Genomic DNA, 20,042 nt, shown 5'->3' with positions numbered 1-20,042 from the left:
TCCCGGAGGCCAGGGGGACAGAGCTGTGCCCTCTAATCTTCAAATATCTGGGGTTCAGCTCTGTAATTAGCACGAGCTCTCCTAACCCTAACCAGTCCCTGCAGGAACTGAAAAACTGAAGAACGTAGTTGGGAGGGATTTCACACCCGGCTCTCCGGCCCAGCCCGGTGAAGTCCCGTTTCATCACGCAGCCCTAATGACTCTCTTGGCTGTCACTCTAGGCTGATATTGCCAACAATCTGACTAAACCCTTTTGCAAAAGTTTGCAGCATTCATCCGGGGCTGACTACAGCTCCCAGAGTTCCAGGGCGCTTCCCGGTGCCGATTGGCCGAGCAGTCGGCTCCAGGGGGCGGTGTCGCCCCCGCCTCCCCGGGAAACAGGCACCTGATTGGCTGCGGCGCGGGGCTTTTGTGTCCCCGCCCTCCCCCGGGGACCGCAGCAGGCTGAGTGGCGCTGCTGGTGTCAGAGCCGGGCGAGCGCTGGCAGTTCCGCGGCGGGGATGCTGAAGAGGGCTGGGTTGGCGAGCAGCCGTGGCCACTGCGGACTTCCGAGGCACTCCGGGCCGTGAAAACCCCTGGGCCGCGGCCAATCCCAGGCTCCTGAGGCCATTCACCGTTCCAGAAGCCGGCCGAGGGGAGAGTCCAGCGGAGGAGCGGCTGTTCGCGGGTTCTGGGCTTTCGGAGCGTTCTGGAACCCCGAGAGACACCCCGGGGCTCTAGAACCTCCCCAGCGGCCCCCAATCCCGGCTTCCTGTGTGCGTCCGTCCCAAACCCCCTGGGGTGCACGGGTCGCCGGCGAGCAGTGGCCGGATCCTGGCACACACCATGATCGTTGCAGACTCCGAGTGCCGCGCAGAGCTGAAGGGCTACCTGCCGTTCGCCCCGGGCGGTGGCGGCGGCGGCCCCGGGGCCGGAGAGGTAAGCAGCGGCCGAGCGACGCCACTCTCCCCTTGAGCCCCGAGCTGCGGCCGAGCTTCGGGCTATCCCGAGCTGAGTCTGAGCGCACCCCCCACCCCTCCACAACGCCCGGGGCTCGGGGAGGGGGGAAGTGGAGCGCGTAACCTAGGAATGGGGTTGCATCAACTGGCTGCCTCGGCCCTCTCCGCCCCCTCCCCCTCCCCCCGGGGCTGTGGAACCTTCCCTGGCTCCCTCGGACTCCTGGCCAATGAGAGGGGGGCCTTCTCGAGATTATCTTGGGTTTGGGCTCTTGACCGGAGAATCTTCAAGTCCAGGCAAATCCCGGCCGCGGCGGCCCGACCACTCCTCCTCCCCGCCCCCTTCCGCAGATTCCCTTCCTCTAGGCTGGGGCTGGCGGGCGGAGGACTCTTTCTAGGATACGTCCCCATTCCAATCTCCCAGTGCGGGGATTGAGGCACCCGGGACTTGCCAGTGAAGGTCGACCTCGTCCCCCGCCCACACCTGCACCCCCGATTTGGAGCGGGGGAGCGCGGGCGTTCCGGGGCCTTGGCTGGCTGCGGGGTACGCGGCGGCCGAAGCTGGGTGAAAAGGGGAGAAACCCTGGACGGGGCTCCCGAAGGCAAGCGCGGATTAGGCTGCGCCCTACTAAGTGGTCTGAGGTCGCAGAAGTTTGTTTCGCAGGGACTCTGCAGTAAAGCTAGGAATGGGCTGGGCCTAATCTGACACACCTCCTGCCTCCTCCCCGCTCCCATCACCACCAGCACAACCACCACCGACAATGAACACCTTATCATTTCTCAAGCACCTATTAGATGCTGGTCTCCGGGCTTTGCCTTTTCTGAGTCCTTAGTACTAAACTAGCAAAACAGGAGCTACACTATAGCCCCATTTCCCAGAATGAGGAAATTGAGGCCTAGGAGGGGCTGTGGAGAGACTTCCTTCACTGGCCCGACCAAGTAGCTCATTCTTTGGCCTGGGCATCTCTAGGAATCCCTAGTGTGCTTGGCACTACAGAGAGTTTTGTTTGTTTTAGTTTCCAGGCCTGGAGCATGGTGCAAGTGTCTTGCTGGGCCTGGGAGTGCGACAAGTGCTAGTCCTAAACTGTGTGACCCTGGGAAAATCGCTGCCCTTCTCTGAGCCGCTTGGTTTCTAGGGGTCCTACCTCCAGCGGTGGATGGTTTGTGTCCTGGGTTTTCTGTGAGCTTGTTTACCCTCCCCCCATCATGGTTTAAGAACCCCAGGTGGAAGAATGAAACCCACTCCTGTCATTTCTCTGCTGAGTGGCTCTAACCAGGTCACTTAGAGTCCATTTCTTTCTGGTGGGGGTCAGGGGGAGTCGTATTATTATTGAGAACACATATCCCAGCCCTCCCATTCACTCGCTGTGTGACCTTGGCCAAGTGATCATTTCTCCCGTCTGCGATTTCTTCCCATGGAGATTTGATAGTATCTCTCAGGATTGCTGGGAGAAATGACAGAATACAAGCAAAGGCTAAAGCACAGTGCCTGGAACATAGTAACTGAGTCAGAGATGCTGGGTATCATTAGAATGTGGTCATTTCCCTTTCCCCAGAGTGTGTCACAATGGGGTGCCTGAACCTGTCCCTCTTGCCTGAGGTGAGAGTTGGCCCATCCCTCTCTGGGAAGTGGCTTGGGGAGAAGTGAGTGCCCCAGGTGGTCTGGGCAGGCTCTAAGGGAGTGGCCTCTAGGTGGAAGCCACTTGTCAGCAGCAAGGGAAAGATGGTGATATCTGAACCCTTTCCACATACTCTTGTCTCTGAAGAAAAAGAGGACCTTGGGAAGATGTCTGCTTTAAGCAGAATCCTTAGAAGACAGTAGGGCGCTGAACTTACAGAGCCTGATGCCCAAGGGGACACCCAAATGTACAAGCCCCTCAACTCCCATCACTTCACCACATGCCCTTAACCTAAAGGGGTCAAGGCCTACAGACTCTAGGACTTCACTCTAGGACTGGTAGTATGTATTTAGAGCCCTCTTGGGCTCTAGCATCACTTCCTCAAACATCACTTCCTCAGGGAAGCTTTCCCTCCCCCACCTGAAAAGTCCCTTGTGCATACCCTCTTTCAGTCCCTCTTCTCAGTGGCTGGGGCTTTAATCCCAATGATAGTGTAACAGTCATGTGATCGGCATGTTGTGTGTCTCCTTTGCTAGACTAGAAACATTCTGTAGGTCACATCCCCAGCACTGTTCTTAGCACCTAAGAAGTGCTCCTAACTCTTTGCCCCTTGTTGGCTTAACTGACCCTTGTGACCTGTGCGTGCTTCGAAGCCAGATCTGAGCTCTGCAGTCTGGAGCAGGACTCAGAAAGAGCCTCAGTGAGCGGTCTCTGAAGAAGGAACAATAAGCCCTATTTCCCTCAGGGTAGTTGTGAGAAAGCAGCCAGATCATATGTGTAAAGCACTTAGCCCAGTGCCCAGCCCATGGCACCACTCACACCCCCTCCTTCCAAGGCTGGAGGTAAGAGGCTGCTTGGGCTACGCATCTCCCTCTCCTGTGTAAACTCAGACAGGTACGTAAGTTCTGCAGACAGCTGCCCGTGGAGTGGGGTATGGGGAGTCTCTGCCCCTTCCCGGCTGGCAGAGTGACTTCATAGGTGTGTGTAGCTGAGTCCTGGGGGGTTGCAGGCTCTGGATAGGATATCGAGAGTAAAGACTGGGGCTACTCCGAGAGGCTGATGTGGGTGGTGGACAGAACCCGTGGAAGCCAAACTGAACTGAGCTCACATCTCAGGCTGGCCACTTGTCGGCTGGTGCTTAAACTTTGGAATCTTTTTTTTTTTTTTTTAAAGATTTTATTTATTTATTTGAGAGAGAGAGAATGAGAGAGAGCACATGAGAGGGGGGAGGGGCAGAGGGAGAAGCAGACTCCCTGCCGAGCAGGGAGCCTGATGCGGGACTCGATCCAGGGACTCCAGGATCATGACCTGAGCCGAAGGCAGTCGCTTAACCAACTGAGCCACCCAGGCGCCCTAAACTTTGGAATCTTAATCCTTCCTTCGATGCAACATAGAGACCCCTACCCCCAGCCCCAAACTGATGAAGAGTAGATGGAACCTGTGTGCAAATGCCTGAGCTAATATAAAAAATAACATTTAGCGAGTGTTTAAATTAGGCACCAGGCACTGAGCTTGAGGGGTGATTATCCTCTTTTTACAACTTGCCTGAAGCCCTCCCCGCTCAGTGGCCACCGAGAGGGCCCTCTGACTTCAGTGTTACTGGGGGAACAGCTCCAGCTCTAGATCCAGTGTGTGCCCTCCAAGTAAGGAAAAACACAGTATGCAGGTGCCGTGTCTGGGAGCAGTGAATCTCAGGGAACGGGGGCAAGGAGGAGGAGCTCCTGGTGAACCCCTGGTGAACCCCAGGTGCAAAGCCTGACTTGACCTCGCTGAAACTCAATCATCATCTGTAAAATGGGAGTCCTAGGAGTAGTAGTAGATCCTACCTTTAAGTGCAGCGAAATGCCTAGCTGATGGTAATCAGTGGTGCTACCTACCATTGTTATTATGACTTCCTACCCCAGGAAATAGGGGAGGGCTGATTTGGAGGTATCATCCCTTGGCAGCGGGACCCTGCCCTGTCTGCTTCTCCTAAAGTTCTGGGTGTCGGGGTCAGAGACGCTTTCAGGGTATTGGAGCTCTGGATTGGAATCTACGTGGTCTTGCCTTCAGGATTTTGTGTTTTCTGTTCCCTTTGGCTGGAATACTGGTCCCCTAAATCTTTATGGGCCCTGCTGCCTTCTCATCAACTCTTCTAGATGTTTGATATTTAGATATCAACACAAAGGTTACCTCCCCAGTAGCTTTCCTTGTCTCCTCAGACTAATATATGGTGCACCCCCACCCCATCATACACTCTCTTGTCGCTCTATTTCATTTACTTTATACAATCTGTGCTTTGAAACCCTATTCATCATCTGTCATTCTCCTTTAGATCATAAATTCTGTGAAGGCTGAGCCTGTCTTTTCACTCCTGTAGCTGCCTGCGTTGTAGTCATCAAAAATATTTGTTGAATGAACAAATTAATTCAGTTTCCACCTGGAAAGCACTTAGCACAGTGCCTTATACTTGAGAAAATGATCAATAAAGGGTGTGAAACAGTGGCCCTCCACCTTCGCTGTAAATTATGCTGGGCCCCACCCAATTAAATTAGAATTGCTGGAGGTGGGACCTTGGCATTGGCATCTTTTTAAAAGCTTTTCAAAGGGGCTTTGTACTGCTCCAGCTGAAAAGCCCTTGTTTGAAATTACACCGAGGTTAATGATCGCTGACTGCTGACTTTTATTAAGTGCTTCTGGTGATAGAGGTACTGAGGTAAAGGCTGTAGGGCATTATCTCATTAAATCCTCATGACTGCCCAGTGAGAGTGGGTACTATTATCCCCATTATTTGATAGGGAAACTGAGGCTCCCATAACTAGCAGATAATAGGTGGTGGAGTTGTCACATGAGCCCAGGTATTCTGGGCCAAGAGCTCGTATCTTTTAAATGTACTCTATAATTATCGTGGCTGTCACCATCACCATCATCATCACGACTGAAAATGGTGGGTCCAGATTTACCACCTAAAGACCCACAGGTATCAGTTCCTTGCCTTGACAGGTCTTGGGGCAAATTTTAGAGTAAGAAGGGGTTCCCAAGGCTACAGGGGGTTCCCTGTACCTCCCCAGCACCCTGGGGGGGCCCTCCAGGCCCCCCTCCCCCAGCCCTCTCCCCCCTCCCCAGGCTATGGTTTTCTATCTGTCCTCAGGTCCCCTGAGGGAGAGGCCCAGATTGTGGAGTCAGCAGTCCTTATCTCCTACTAGACAGAGCTGTTAGGCTTTTTTTCTTTGGTGAGGGAGGAGGGAAGCTGAAAGAGTACTTAGAGATTGCTGGGATTTCTGTGCTGGACTTGGACCGGCCTGGCCTGGTAACTTCCAGAAGTGTGGGCTGAAAGGGGCCTAAGCAATTAGCCCAGCTACCTTCTTCGTCCAAGATTAAGGCCCAGAGAGTCTAGGTCACTTTCTCAAAGTCACACAGCAAGTTAGTAGCAGAATTGGTACTCGGACCTGGGACGTCCAGATCCCATATGTTCTTTTTTGTGTGGTCTTTGAGAGTCCCAGAGTTCTGCCTCCCTCAGGGGTCTTTGGCCATCTGAGAAGGAAGGTTCAATTACAATCTTTAGTCCCTGGAACCCTAGGGATTGATACTCAATCTGGTTTCCAATGAGGAGGGGAGAGTTAGGGGGACGCTGTCTCTGTCCGGTGAGGGCATGACTCTGGTTTGGGTCAGCTGTTTCCAAGGCTAGTACTGAGAGCCCCCTCCCAGTTACCAAAACAAATGAATAAATAAAACATCCTCTCTGAACCCCACCTCTCAGACTAGGAGCAGATTTAGTGAGTACATGACTGATGGTTTCCGAAGAGGCTCCTCCAAAACATGGCATCAGAATAGTGGCTTCTGTCAGCCTTCCCTCCACTCTGCTCTGCTTTCTCTGTTTTCTTGATTCACAGGTTGGTGTGAGTGACCTGGCCCTGCTCTCCACAAAATGTGATCTGGCACAGGACAATTACAACACAATGTTTTCAGAAGCAAAAGCACCAGGAATTGTAGGGTCACAGCTGAGGGTCAGAAGAAGGTTCCCAGACCCTGGAAGACGATGAGTTAGTTTTGCAAAAGGAGTGACCAGTGGGAGAACAGTAGGGCTGAACCACTGATTTGCCTGGAAGGCTATGGGAGCTAGAGGCGGGGTTTTAAGCCAGTTGATCAGATTTGCACTTGAGAAAATTTCGTTTGGCTGCAGAAATTTGCCCTCCTAGAAACCACCAGTGTCATGGACTCACTGCATGTGCTTCTAGTTCTAGAGGTGTAGTTCAGGGAGGATGGTTTCCTTATTCATTTGTTTTGTTAATCTAGGAGAGGATCGGTAGGAGAGGACAGGGCAGGGGAGGGAGGGAGACCATTGGTGAGGCTGTGGGTGGCGGTCCAGACAAGAGATGGTTATAGTCTGTGAGGTGGTGGTGGTGGGAGAGATGAAGAAGTGACAAGTGGAGAGCAGTTGAGGCCGTATCATAGACATCTAAGGTACTTGCTAACCTGGCTGCAGGATGCAAATGAGGGGGTTTCTTGTATGGGATCTCCAGGGCTGCTAAAACGGTGGCCTCCTAGAGAGGTGTGCACCATGGTGGCTGTATATTTCCCTTCCCCATGCCCCTGGGGTTCCTGGGTCCCTGCCCAGTTCCTGAAGAACTCAGCCTGTGGGGTGAGCCCTCTTTCTTGCTTACCCTTTCTCCACCTGCCAACAGGTGTATATCTCCCACCTGACTCCTCCATGCAGGGTGTACCAAAAGGGTGGTTTTAAAAGCTCAGTGCGGCCCATTGGGTAGAAGGAGAAAGCTGGAGAGGTAACTATACTCCTAGTCCTCCCTTTTACCTCCAATAACCATGATGTGTTTCCTTCTAGGAGCAGAGGGAAAGCCGGGCTCGGCGAGGCCCTCGAGGGCCCAGTGCCTTCATCCCGGTAGAGGAGGTAAGCTTGGAAGGGGTTAGGAATTCTTGGTCCCTGGGAAGAAAGGACATGGGACATTGTGTGGTTGGGGGTCTTTTCCTGTCTCTTGAAATAGCAGCTTCAGGTTCCTGACTCATTTAACCCACAAACAGCTCTGTGAAGCATGCATATCAACCCCACGTTGCTGGGAAGAAACAGGCTCAAAGAGATAAAGTGATAATGACACAGCCAGGTAATGAACAAACTTTTGGTTCCCAGAACAAGGCCTGTTCTTCTTTAAGAAGAGAGAACTAGCTGTATTAACTGCTCTTCCTTGACTATACGTATATGACATTTTTTTTCAACTTCAAAAGTAATATTCATTATAAGAAAATTCTTAATGTCTCAGAAAGCTCGAGTCTCCTGTAATCTCACCTCCCACAGAGGTAATCACTGTTACTTAACTGTTTATCACTGTTTCTTGGACTTTCTGTCATATGAACCAAGGTCATAGTTTACAACATTTGGGGGAGGGGGTTGTTGTCATATTCTTTATTTTTGTCACTTAATACAAGAGATATCATTCATCCACTGAGTCAGATCATTCATTCATTTATTTAACAGACATCGACTGAATGATTAATCTATGTCAGGCACTGTTGTAGGTGCTGGGATACAACAGAGAACAAGACAGACACAAATCCTTGCCATCGCGGAGCTGACATTCTAGCGTGGGTTTGGGGGAGGTGGGGATACCTTCAAAATCCATGCGCAGAAAAATTTTAAAATAATAGTTTCCTCCTATTTCTTTGGCCTTCAGTGAACAAAAACAAATGTTTTGTCGTCCTGTTTGCTCTCCTAAATGTGTAGCCAAGTAGTTAATGAGCTGTTAACAAATGTCTAACCTACCCCCCCTCCCCCAGTTCCTTCTCCACCCTTTGTAAATGGAAAGCAAACAACCACCTGCTGATTATTTATATCTAGCCCGGAATTTTCAACTCAAGTATTATTCTTGTATTTTATTTTTTCATTTGTAAATAAGCGGTCCTCTTTTATAATGAAGGAAATAAATAGGCTCTGGAGCTAATCCGATTCTGAATCCACGTTCTGTCACTTGCTAGATCTGTAATCTTGAGCGAGGAAATCACGTAATGAATTATCTTTTCCTCCCCTCTTTTCCTTTTTTTGGACATGGTGGTCATTTTTAGTTTCTTGGCTGTTATAGTCCCAATGCAATCAGTACGTCGGTCTCTTTGGCGCGGAGCGCGGGACGGGAACCCACCCTCTCCCCTTTGCTTGGCAGGTCCTTCAGGAGGGCGCGGGGAGCCTGGAGCAGCACCTGCGGCTGGAGGCACTGATGTCCTCGGGCCGGGTGGACAACGTGGCGGTGGTGATGGGCCTCCACCCTGACTACCTTAGCTGCTTCTGGCGCCTGCACCACCTCCTGATGCACACGGATGGGCCCCTGGCCAGCTCCTGGCGCCACTACATTGCCATCATGGTGAGCCTGTCTGAGCCCAACTCTTGTAGGGTTGGCCACGTGGGGGAATTTGGTCTTTAGATCTCTTTGCTGGGTGCTTCCTGAATTCATTTCATAGGCCAGGAGGAGAGGCCACCCAGAGCAGAGGAAAGCCCTAACTTTATCTGATCATCCACAGAATTTTGGATTCTGAAGAGAAGCTTTTTTTTTTTTTTTTTTAATTAAGTAGGCTCCACACCCAGGATGGAGCCCAATGCGGGGCTTGAACTCACGACCCTGAGATAGATCAACACCTGAACTGATATCAAGAGTTGGATGCTTAGGGCGCCTGGGTGGCTCAGTTGGTTAAGCGACTGCCTTCGGCTCAGGTCATGATCCCAGAGTCCCGGGATCGAGTCCCGCATCGGGCTCCCTGCTCAGCGGGGAGTCTGCTTCTCCCTCTGACCCTCCCCCTTCTCATGCTCTATCTCATTCTCTCTCTCAAATAAATAAATAAATAAATCTTTAAAAAAAAAAAAAAAAGAGTTGGATGCTTAATCAGCTGAGTCACCCAGGCGCCCCAGAGAGGCATTTTTAGTCAGAATCAGGAAACTGAGGCACAAAAGAGTCAGGTGACCTGCCCAAGGAGGACAGCAAACTAGCGGAGCTGGGTTAGGACCTAAGTGTCCTGCCTCCCTGGCAACAGTGAGGCCTGCGATTTCTCCCTCCGTGGGGCATCCGCCCTGAACAAGGCTCTGTCCACCCCCTCCACAGGCTGCCGCCCGCCACCAGTGTTCCTACCTGGTGGGTTCCCACATGGCTGAGTTTCTGCAGACTGGCGGTGACCCAGAGTGGCTGCTTGGTCTCCATCGGGCCCCGGAGAAGCTCCGCAAGCTCAGTGAGATCAACAAGCTGCTGGCACACCGGCCGTGGCTCATCACCAAGGAGCACATCCAGGTGCCAAGGGCAGAGGGGCACAGGGAGCACAGGGGCCGGGCTGGGGCATGTCAGGCAATCAGCCCAGGGCCAGGCACTGAGCAAGTCTGGCCTTCTTTCCTCTCTAGGCCTTGCTGAAGACGGGCGAGCACAGCTGGTCTCTGGCCGAGCTCATCCAGGCCCTGGTCCTGCTCACGCACTGCCACTCACTGGCCTCCTTCGTGTTTGGCTGTGGCATCCTCCCTGAGGGGGACTCGGAGGGCAGCCCTGCCCCCCAGGCACCTTCACCCCCCAGTGAGCAGAGCAGCCCCCCCAGCAGGGACCCAATGAACAACTCTGGGGTAAGTCATGGGCCTGGGTCTTGTGGGGAGAGGAAGCAAGCATGGCCTCTGGTCCTTGGATGGAAGCCAGGGCTTCCCTATCTCACACTGAGAGGCCTCAGAAAAGTTAGTTGACTTTGAGATTCAGTTTGCTCATCTGTGAAATGAGGCTGAAAACCCCTACTTCATAGTGGTTGTGAGGATTAAATGAAATAACCGCGTGGTGGGCCCTTCAGCATGTTGCGTCATAGGCTTAAGGTCTCCTGGGTATTAGCACTTTACAAAGTTTGCCTCTTACTCTATAAGGTGGTCTTGTTTGTTTTAATATAAAATTATAGATACTTTAACAATCCCTTTCCTGTGAGAGAAGTTGATGCTCAGAGAAGACATGCCTGTCCCGTAGCTTCTTAAACTTCGTTTTGGAAAACACAGACCATGCGAGCTGCCCACAGCACAGAGACTGCCTCAGGAGCAGTAGGCCTTTGCAATCACTCGGGAAGGCCTGGCTTGTGGGAAGGATGTGTGGAGTTTCCTGGGGCCGAGGAGTAAACCATCACCACTGGGTCCCTCCTCCAGGGCTTTGAGGCTGCCCGGGACGTGGAAGCTTTGATGGAACGCATGAGGCAGCTGCAGGAGAGCCTGTTACGGGATGAGGGAGCGTCCCAGGAGGAGATGGAGAGCCGCTTTGAGCTGGAGAAGTCCGAGAGCCTTCTGGTGACTCCCTCAGGTACAGGCCCATAGGCATCCCGGGTCCAGGGACTGCCCCCTTCCTACACCATCTCTACTGGGGAGAAGGCATCTCCGTGCACGGCGCCTCTTGTATTTTGGAGGCAGCCATGTCTCAACCACTTCTAAGAGGTTCCGAGCATGGGCTTTAGGGTCAGACCTGGGTTTGAATCGTGACCTGTCAGCCCTTCTGGCAATGCGACCCCTGATTACTTCCTATCTCAGGGCATCCGTCTCCTCCCATGTGAAGGATTGGTTTGTGGGGTAAATGGGACAATGGAAGCAAAGCTCTTAGCACAGAGTAAGCGGCTCCATAAAGGACTACTGTTGTTAGGGTTGCTAATATTACCGGGGGCCTTATCCCCCAGGTCCATGGGCCTGCCTCATCTCCCCCCAGCCACCTATTGATTAATCAGGAGTAGATGCCCTATACTCCGTGCCTTGGCCTCACGGTGGCCTCTTTCTGACATCCTTAGCTGACATCCTGGAGCCCTCTCCACACCCAGACATGCTATGCTTTGTGGAGGACCCCACTTTTGGATATGAGGACTTCACCCGGCGAGGGGCTGAAGCGCCCCCCACCTTCCGTGCCCAGGTAGGCTCTCCAGGCTATTCTTGGCATTGCTCTGGGTTTACAGACAAGCAGGGGGTGGATGGTTTGAGTGGTTAGAGAGTCGGGCACCTTCTCCCTCAAGATTCCACGAGGGAAATGGGAGACCCTAGATCATAACAGGACCCACCTGTGCCCTAAGCTCAGGGGATCCTGATCACAGGGAGAAAATCACCAAGGTACATTCTCCTTGGCTTCTTCGGCCCCAGCCAAGCAGCAGGTTAGATTTGTGGGGCTGGAAAGACACACTATGGAGAGCAAAGTTGTAGCCAGAGGATGGGGTCCCTATGGCCAGACGTGGGCCCCGAAGATTCTACTCTCTGACGCCTTCCCACGTTTCTCAGGATTATACCTGGGAAGACCATGGCTATTCACTGATCCAGCGGCTTTACCCTGAGGGTGGGCAGCTGCTGGATGAAAAGTTCCAGGCAGCCTGCAGCCTAACCTACAACACCATGGCCATGCACAGGGGAGTAGACACCTCCGTGCTCCGCAGGGCCATCTGGAACTACATCCACTGTGTCTTCGGTATTAGGTGAGTACAGCCCCTCCTCCAGTGCACATATGCACCAGTCCTCAGGCTGAGCTCAGAGCTGTTTCCTCTTCTGTTTCATTTTTTCTTTTCCCTTCTTCCTGCCTATACTATTTTTCAAAGCAAATTCATCTTGTTGCTGATTATAAAAGATAATAGATGTGCTGCTGTTTAACCCTTGTAAGTGAAACTCTTTACTCCTACCCCCTAGAGATAACTGTGGAGATACCTACAGAGAGAGAGAGAGAGGGAAAGAGAGTATGTATTTCCATTCCAAGTACGAGTTCTTCTCTTAAATAAATAAGGACAACATAAATGCCCATCAGTAGGAGACTTTAAATAACGTTAAATCCACTCAGTGAAAAAATATACAGCTGTAATTGGGGCGCCTGGGTGGCTCAGTCGTTAAGCGTCTGCCTTCGGCTCAGGTCATGATCTCAGGGTCCTGGGATCGAGCCCCGCATCGGGCTCCCTGCTCCGCAGGAAGCCTGCTTCTCCCTCTCCCACTCCCCCTGCTTGTGTTCCCTCTCTTGCTGTGTCTCTCTCTGTCAAATAAATAAATAAAATCTTTAAAAAATATATATATATACAGCTGTTACAAATTATAATAATGGTCTCTTTATATTGCTATAAGAAAGTGTTCAGGGCGCCTGGGTGGCTCAGTTGGTTAAGCGACTGCCTTCGGCTCGGGTCATGATCCTGGAGTCCCGGGATCGAGTCCCGCATCGGGCTCCCTGCTGAACAGGGAGCCTGCTTCTCCCTCTGACCCTCCCCCCTCTCATGCTCTCTCTATCTCATTCTCTCTCTCAAATAAATAAATACAATCTTTAAAAAAAAAAAAAAAAGAAAGTGTTCAAAATGTGTTGAGAAAAAAGAAACCTGGTTACCAACCGGGATCTTCCTTTTGTTCCCCGCTTTTTTTTGCTAAAAATGTGTGCATGCATGAAAAATGTGTGGAAGGCTACACACTAAAATGTTAATTTATAATGGTTATCTCTGGATAGTGTGTGATAATTACATTTTCGTCTTGTTACCTAAGTATTTCCTGATTTTTTTAAGTAGATTTTTTAAATTAATGGAAGCATGCTTGATATATTCTACAACTTGCTTTTTTTCACCTAATAATCTATTGTGATCTGCCTTCCTTGTCAGTATGACTAGATCTTTTATGCTTTTTTTTAATTTAAGATTTTATTTATTTATTTTAGAGAGGGAGTAAACGAGAGAGAGCACAAGGAGGGGGGAGGGCAGGGGCAAAGAAAGAAGTAGGTTCCCTGCTGAGCAGGGAGCCCGATGTGGGACTCGATCCCAGGACCCCAGGATCATGACCTGAGCTGAAGGCAGATGCTTAACTAACTGAACCACCCAGACGCCCCTCCTTTATGCTTTTTAACCACTGCATGGTGTTCCGTTATGGATGTAATCTAATTCAACCACTTCCCAATAGTTGGGTGTGTAGATAGTTCGTAGTTTTTCACTATTAAAAACACCATGTGCACTGACTAGCCTTACACTAAGTCCTTGTAGATGAGCCACAGGTGTGAAATTACTTGTCAAGAATATACACAGACCAATTTTTTAAAAATTTTTTTAATTTTAATTTTTTTTTTTAATTTATTTTTTAGAGGGCAGGGAAGGGCGGAGAGAGAACCTTAAGCAGCCTCCATGCCCAGCATAAGCCCAATCTGGGGTTCAATCCCACAACCCTGAGATCATGACCTGAGCCAAAATCAAGAGTTGGAGGCTTAAGTGACTGAGCCGCCCAGGCGCCCCCCCGATTTATTTATTTATTTATTTATTTATTTATTTAAGATTTTATTTATTTGTGTGAGAGAGAATGAGAGACAGAGAGCATGAGAGGGAGGAGGGTCAGAGGGAGAAGGATGCTCCCCACCGAGCAGGGAGCCCGATGCGGGACTCGATCCCGGGACTCCAGGATCATGACCTGAGCCGAAGGCAGTCGCCCAACCAACTGAGCCACCCAGGCGCCCTATTTATTTATATTTATATAAATATATATATTTATATTTATTTTTTTTAATTTATTTTTTAAGTAGGCTCCATACCCAGGGTGGAGCCCAATGCAGGGCTTGAACCCACAACCCTGAGATCAAGAGGTGAGCTGAGATCAAGAGTCGGACACTTAACTGACTGAGCCACCCAGGTGCCCCCAGACCAATTTTTTTTTTTTTATTTGAATAAATCTCACTCTGATAACATTGTGGGAAAGTCAAAGAATTAAGGAACTAAAAAAACCTTTCTCCAAATTCAGCTACTTCACAACCACATCCACATTCTTTCTCCATTGCTTTTCTTCTTTCTAATGTAGTTGCTTTTGTGTAGTTGGAGTTATAATGGTTATTACGTTTTTAAAAATGTATGTTTGGGGGTGCCTGGGTGGCTCAGTCATTAAACATCTGCCTTTTGCTCAGGTCATGATCCCAGGGTCCTGGGATCGAGCCCCCATTGGGCTCCCTGCTCTGCGGGAAGCCTGCTTCTCCCTCCCCGACTCCCCCTGCTTGTGTTCCCTCTCTCGCTCTGTCTCTCTCTGTCAAATAAATAAATAAAATCTTAAAAAAAAAAAAAGTATGTTTGATGTTTCTAAAGAGAAACAGCTAGATTTATAGTAAATTTAGGAAACAGGAATAACAGAAAGAAGAAAATAAAGATATCTGTGATCCCGTCTGCTCTTATTATTGTCAAGTATTTCTCTCCTTTTTTTGCTCGCACAAATAACCAAAAAAGACAATTTTACAAACACAAGATTTTCTCCCTCCTCATTTCACTTATTTTACTCATTTAATCAAATGTGCACATATTTTAATGAACATGTGATCTGGCTTTTCTCATTCAATGGTTTACTCCAAGCATCCAAAAAAAAAATCCCAAATTTTTAGAAAGGTCCATGTTCCCTGTAGAAAATGCATGTTTCTGTATTACTAGCTGTAAATTCTATTTCACTGAGTGGATTCGGTTGTGCTTAATTGGGCATCCTCTGGCAGGTCATTGATAGTTTCCCAGTTCCAGGGGGCTGGAGAAGGGACAGGCATCCTAGAGTGTGGCCCAGGCTGCTCCTGCCCAGCTCCCAGATCCAGGCCCCCCGTTCTCCGACATGGTCCTCGCTCCTGTGCCTCTGTCTACTCAGTCTGTCCTCTGGTTTTCAACCAGTCTTCCCCATCCACACCAATCTGTGATGACTCACTGGCTCACTGGACTGGAGAGTGGACAAAAGTGGCTTCTAGACCTGTCACCAACTTGCTCTTTGACTTTGAGCAAGTTAATTGCCTTCTCCAGGCCTTAGTTTGCCCATCCGTGAAATGAGTGGTACTCACTTTTTCCCTTTCTCTCTTCCTTTTCCATGGCCTTTACTATAATGAATATGACCTTGGAGCAGGGCAGAGCTGGGTTTGAATTCCATTCCCAGGACAAGTGATTTCACTTCTCTGAATCTCCCTTTCAACTATAAAATAATGGGGCTGATGAAAGCGGTGTATTATGTATAATAGTTCTGTAGACAGCATATCTAGTACTTCTGAGGATTCCATGAGTACTTGTCCACACAGCACATGGCTGGTACTCAATACAGCATGCTCATTCTCTGCATTCTTTGGAGTGGTCCCTGGCCAATCTAGTGGCCTGCGATGTATGACATCAGCTATTTTTCTAAGAGGAACCAAGCTCCTACTTGCTTCCTACTTTCTGCTTTTTCTTGCCACACTCTGTTCCTCCTTCTGTAGGGTGGGGGTAGGGGAGAGGAGTCACTTGGAGAGTGATGCTGTCGGGGCCTTCCCATCCAGATATGATGACTATGACTACGGGGAGGTGAACCAGCTCCTGGAACGGAACCTCAAGGTCTATATCAAGACGGTGGCCTGCTATCCTGAGAAGACCACGCGAAGAATGTACAACCTCTTCTGGAGGCACTTCCGCCACTCAGAGAAGGTACAGCCCTTGGGGGAGGAGGGGGTCAGGACCCAATGTGGTATCCCAGACTGAGTCTTCTGCCGCTTGGGACACTTGGGTGTACCATCCTGGGTTCAAGTCCTACTCCACTGTGTGATTTCCGACTCCGTTTATTCACCTGTAAAATGGGAGTGTGCCTCACAGGGTCCTCAGCGGGCAGCCAGAAGGACCTGGGTTCAAATCCAAACACGATCACTCAGTAGCGTGGTGACCTTGGGCAAGTCACTTTGCCCCCTGAGCTTGTCATCTTTACAATAAGAGCAAACCCTGCCTGCATTCAAGGTTGCCGGGAGGGTGAAATGAGAACATGAGTGCCCAGGGCCAGCTCTTGCTTTTAGTTTTGTGAGATAAAGAGATTAGTCAGGATAGGGATGAATGGGTTTGAAATTCCTGAGCTGCCATTGCACCGAAGGGCTCAGAGCCTTCGGATCGGTCAGGGCGTCTGTATGGGAGAGAAGGATGAGGCGAGTGGTCCGGGAATCTGGCGGTCTGGGAAGGATGGGGATGGCCAGGAGTGACATCAGTCGCCAACAAGTCCTTGTCTGTGCCCCAGGTCCATGTGAACTTGCTGCTCCTGGAGGCCCGCATGCAGGCCGCCCTGCTCTACGCCCTCCGCGCCATCACCCGCTACATGACCTGACTGCGAGCAGGATCTGGGCCCGGAGCAGCTGCCCCTGGGGGCATCCTCCTCCCTGCAAGGACTTCTCTGTCTGGAGACAGACCCCGATCCCTTTCTGTCCCAGGCCCTCCCAGCCCGCTCCGGAGGTGGGCTTGTGTGTGACGTGCAGCCCCTGAGCCGTACCCTCCTTTTCTCTCACTGGAATGGACAGGATCATTGCACTGACTCTGGGATCTCAGTTCTGCCCCTGGGAGCTGGAAGAGGACTAGCAGATCCCCAGGGACCGTGCCCTCCTTCCTGCCCCTGACCCCAGAGGCGGAGGGCACAGGAAGGGAAATGAGCTGAGCTCAGATTCATGTGCCAGCAGGCTGGGCCGCAGGCATCACCAGTACTGGGCCTTCCGGGACTGGGAAGTCCCTGGCTGGCCGCGAAGGAGAGGGGCAGGGACCTCCAGGGACTGACACTCCAAGCAGCTTTGCCTTTCCTCCTCCTCCCTCGCTTCCAGATCTCACTACCTTCCCCCATCAGTGTGAAAGTCAGTGTCACAGCTGGTCTGTGTGTTCCGCTCCCCGAAAGCCTGTTCTGTCAGGCAGCCCGAAGGCCCCTTTTCCCTGGTTGCCCTAATCCTGGTTTAGCTCCTTTGACTTCCCCTTCACCCTCTTACCCATTTCTCCCCTGCCTGGTGGTGGGAGGCCCCAGAAGAGATACCAAGCACATCAAAGAAGTAGATTATTCCTAGAGAGTTTGGGGTGTCTGTGGGTCCCCTCGCCTTCTGAAGAGGAGGGAGTATTACCAGTTCTCTGTATTTTGGTTCTTTATGGGGGAGGTTCTTCAGGGCCTCACCTCAATAGCCACAGTCAATGGCTGAGGGGAGGACAGGGAGAAGTCTGTTCTTCCTGCAGAGGCTGGCACCCCACTCTCCTATCTCCCACGGCGCCGCCACACACCTTTGCCATCAAGTGAGCCTTTCTGGGTGGCTTCAGAGGCAGGGGCTCAGGGAGAGTCAGGAGACCCCAGGGTTCTTGTTTGGGTTGTGCCCAAACTGGCCAGGTGACCGTGGCTACTTGCCCAACCTCTTCGACCTGCACGTAGACAGTTGCGGACTGGGGGCTGAGACCTTCTGTGATGCCTCAGTCTACGCCCGGCCTCTCAGGCCAGCCCGCCAGCAAACTGCACATCTTGCAGAATCTCAAAGGCCTGTAGGGATAGCCCAGGCTTGCAGGCCGTCTCTGCCCTGCCGCCTTCCTAGGACAGCCCCCCACCCCCGTTTCCATCCCCCCCCCCCCCCGATTTTAGGTGGATTGCTTGGAGGCAGAAGCAGCCAAGGACCCATCCCAGGCACTTTCTGTAGCAAATAAGCTGTGAATGATGATGTCCCTTGCCCTCCTTCTGACAGTGTGTGTCCCCTCTGACCGGTTTGGAGGGGACTGAAGAGAGGCAGGGGTCATGCTGCTGCTGCTTCTGACCCTGTCCTCTGGAGAGGGGCAGGAGAGGAGCCTGGTCAGCGTGCCACATTTCACACCCGTGCAGGCATGGGGAAGCGACGGGCACCCCCTGCGGGCCTCAGAGCCCTCCCTGCGATGAAGCTGGGCAGGAGGGAAGAGGCCCCGGCATTGGGGTTTGGATTCTAGAAGGGACATGACGACTCTGTAAATGTCCCCCCGGGGTGGGTAGGGAGGGGGATTTAGTGTTCCAAGTGCAGAAATCTTTGGCTTTGCTACAAGTTCTGTATGATGAAAAATAAAAGTTCACTGAGGTTTTGTTTTGTACTTCTTGTTAATGGGCTGTTTTTCCATTTGCAAGGGTCATGGTTCATCTCTAAGCATCAGCAGCGAGCTGTGGTTGCATCACGGACCTGACCTGCTGCCCCCTCCCCTGCTGGGCACTTGCGTCCAGTGACCGCAGGGTGGGGAGTGGTTGGCATTAAAAGTCTATTCTGTGCCTTGGGTGCCCGGCCCTGCCACCCATCTGTGGCTGGCCTGGCATTGTGGAAGAATAATGGCCATGTTATTTTTCTCGCTAAGCCTTGCGCTGGGTATTTGGAGGCCATTTTTCTGAATTTACAAGAGAATTTAGACCCAGGGGTAAAGTGACATTGCTGAGGCCACACAGGTGAAGCTGGGATTCCAACCAGGGTCCCCTTGACCCCGAGGCCTCAGCATTTCACCCTGTTGCTTTTCCCACTACGGGGCTCCCCCTGTCACAGAGGGAGGCTTTTGAGAATCTCTGGGAACCCCTTGTGTCCCCTGCCCATCCACATTATGCTTCCGGGCTTCTCATCACTTCTCCACCACCAAGGAGACAGAACCAGCTCAAAAGGGTTAGCTGTGACCTCCACATTGTACCAGCACCATTTAGTAGCTGTGTGATCTTGGTCAAGCTTCTTAGCTTCTCTGGGCACTGGTAACTCTAGTAGGCGTATCAGGGAAACCACATTATGACTAAGAACGAAGACCTCTTCTGTTGGCTTCCCACTTCCTCTAAACACTGCTGTCATAAAATGAAAACTGGGTCTCCTCCAGGAAGCCTCCCCTGATTAACTCCACATTCCCTTTCCCTTTACCCTTTTCATTTTTGTGGCGTTCTGTCTACTTGATCTTCCTTCTAACGTCATTTGAGAAGGTGTGAGAGAACAAAACAGATTGGAATAGAAAACTTGGATTCTGGTCCTGACTTAGCCACTTACTATCCCTGGGTTGGGGGGGAGGGTTGATTAATTTCACTGACCCTCAAGTTTCCTCTGCCATAAAAACAGAGACAAGGGACGCCTGGGTGGCTGAGTCGTTAAGCGTCTGCCTTCGGTTCAGGTCATGGTCCCAGGCTCCTGGGATCGAGTCCCACATCAGGCTCCTTGCTCGGTGAGGAGCCTGCTTCTCCCTCTCCCTCTGCTGCTCCCCGTGCTTGTGCTCTCTCTCTCTCTCTGACAAATAAATAAATAAAAATCTTCAAAAAAAAAACAAAAAAAACCCCAGAGACAATATGTCTTCAGTTCTCCAGGTCTCATTATTGAATGCCTTTTGCCAAATGTTTCTTTTTTTTTTTTTTTTAGCTTTTTAAAGATTTTATCTATTTGAGAGAGAGCATGAGCAGGGGGGAGGGGCAGAGGCAGAGGGAGAAGCAGACTCCCCACTGAGCAGGTAGCCTGATGCGGGACTCCATCCCAGGACCCTGGGATCATGACCTGAGCCGAAGGCAGACGCTTAACCGACTGAGCCACCCAGGTACCCTTGCCAAATGTTTTCTTTTTCTTTTCTTTTTTTTTTTTTTGACAGAGAGAGACACAGCGAGAGAGGGAACACAAGCAGGGGGAGTGGGAGAGGGAGAAGCAGGCTTCCCGCCGAGCAGGGAGCCCGATGCGGGGCTCGATCCCAGGACCCTGGGATCATGATCTGAGCCGAAGGCAGCTGCTTAACCGACTGAGCCACCCAGGCGCCCCTTGCCAAATGTTTTCAAATTTACTATCTCAATCTTCACAAC

The 20,042-nt window shown here is 51.2% G+C and overlaps 1 protein-coding gene across 1 annotated transcript; it reads left to right on the top strand.

Moving 5' to 3' along the window:
• Window positions 1-446: 446 nt before the first annotated feature.
• On the top strand, window positions 447-18,334 carry SESN2 (sestrin 2). The gene is made up of 10 exons (XM_036102575.2): window positions 447-918; window positions 7,377-7,442; window positions 8,704-8,901; window positions 9,634-9,816; window positions 9,924-10,136; window positions 10,692-10,842; window positions 11,318-11,436; window positions 11,796-11,986; window positions 15,781-15,925; window positions 16,500-18,334. Exons 1-10 carry the CDS (start codon window positions 826-828, stop codon window positions 16,584-16,586), a joined length of 1,446 nt encoding a protein of 481 aa, XP_035958468.1. The 5' UTR covers window positions 447-825; the 3' UTR covers window positions 16,587-18,334.
• Window positions 18,335-20,042: the final 1,708 nt, after the last annotated feature.

Source organism: Halichoerus grypus, chromosome 5, assembly GCF_964656455.1.
Source record: "Halichoerus grypus chromosome 5, mHalGry1.hap1.1, whole genome shotgun sequence".
Taxonomy (NCBI): domain Eukaryota; kingdom Metazoa; phylum Chordata; class Mammalia; order Carnivora; family Phocidae; genus Halichoerus; species Halichoerus grypus.
This window is presented reverse-complemented; position numbering and strand designations above follow the sequence as displayed.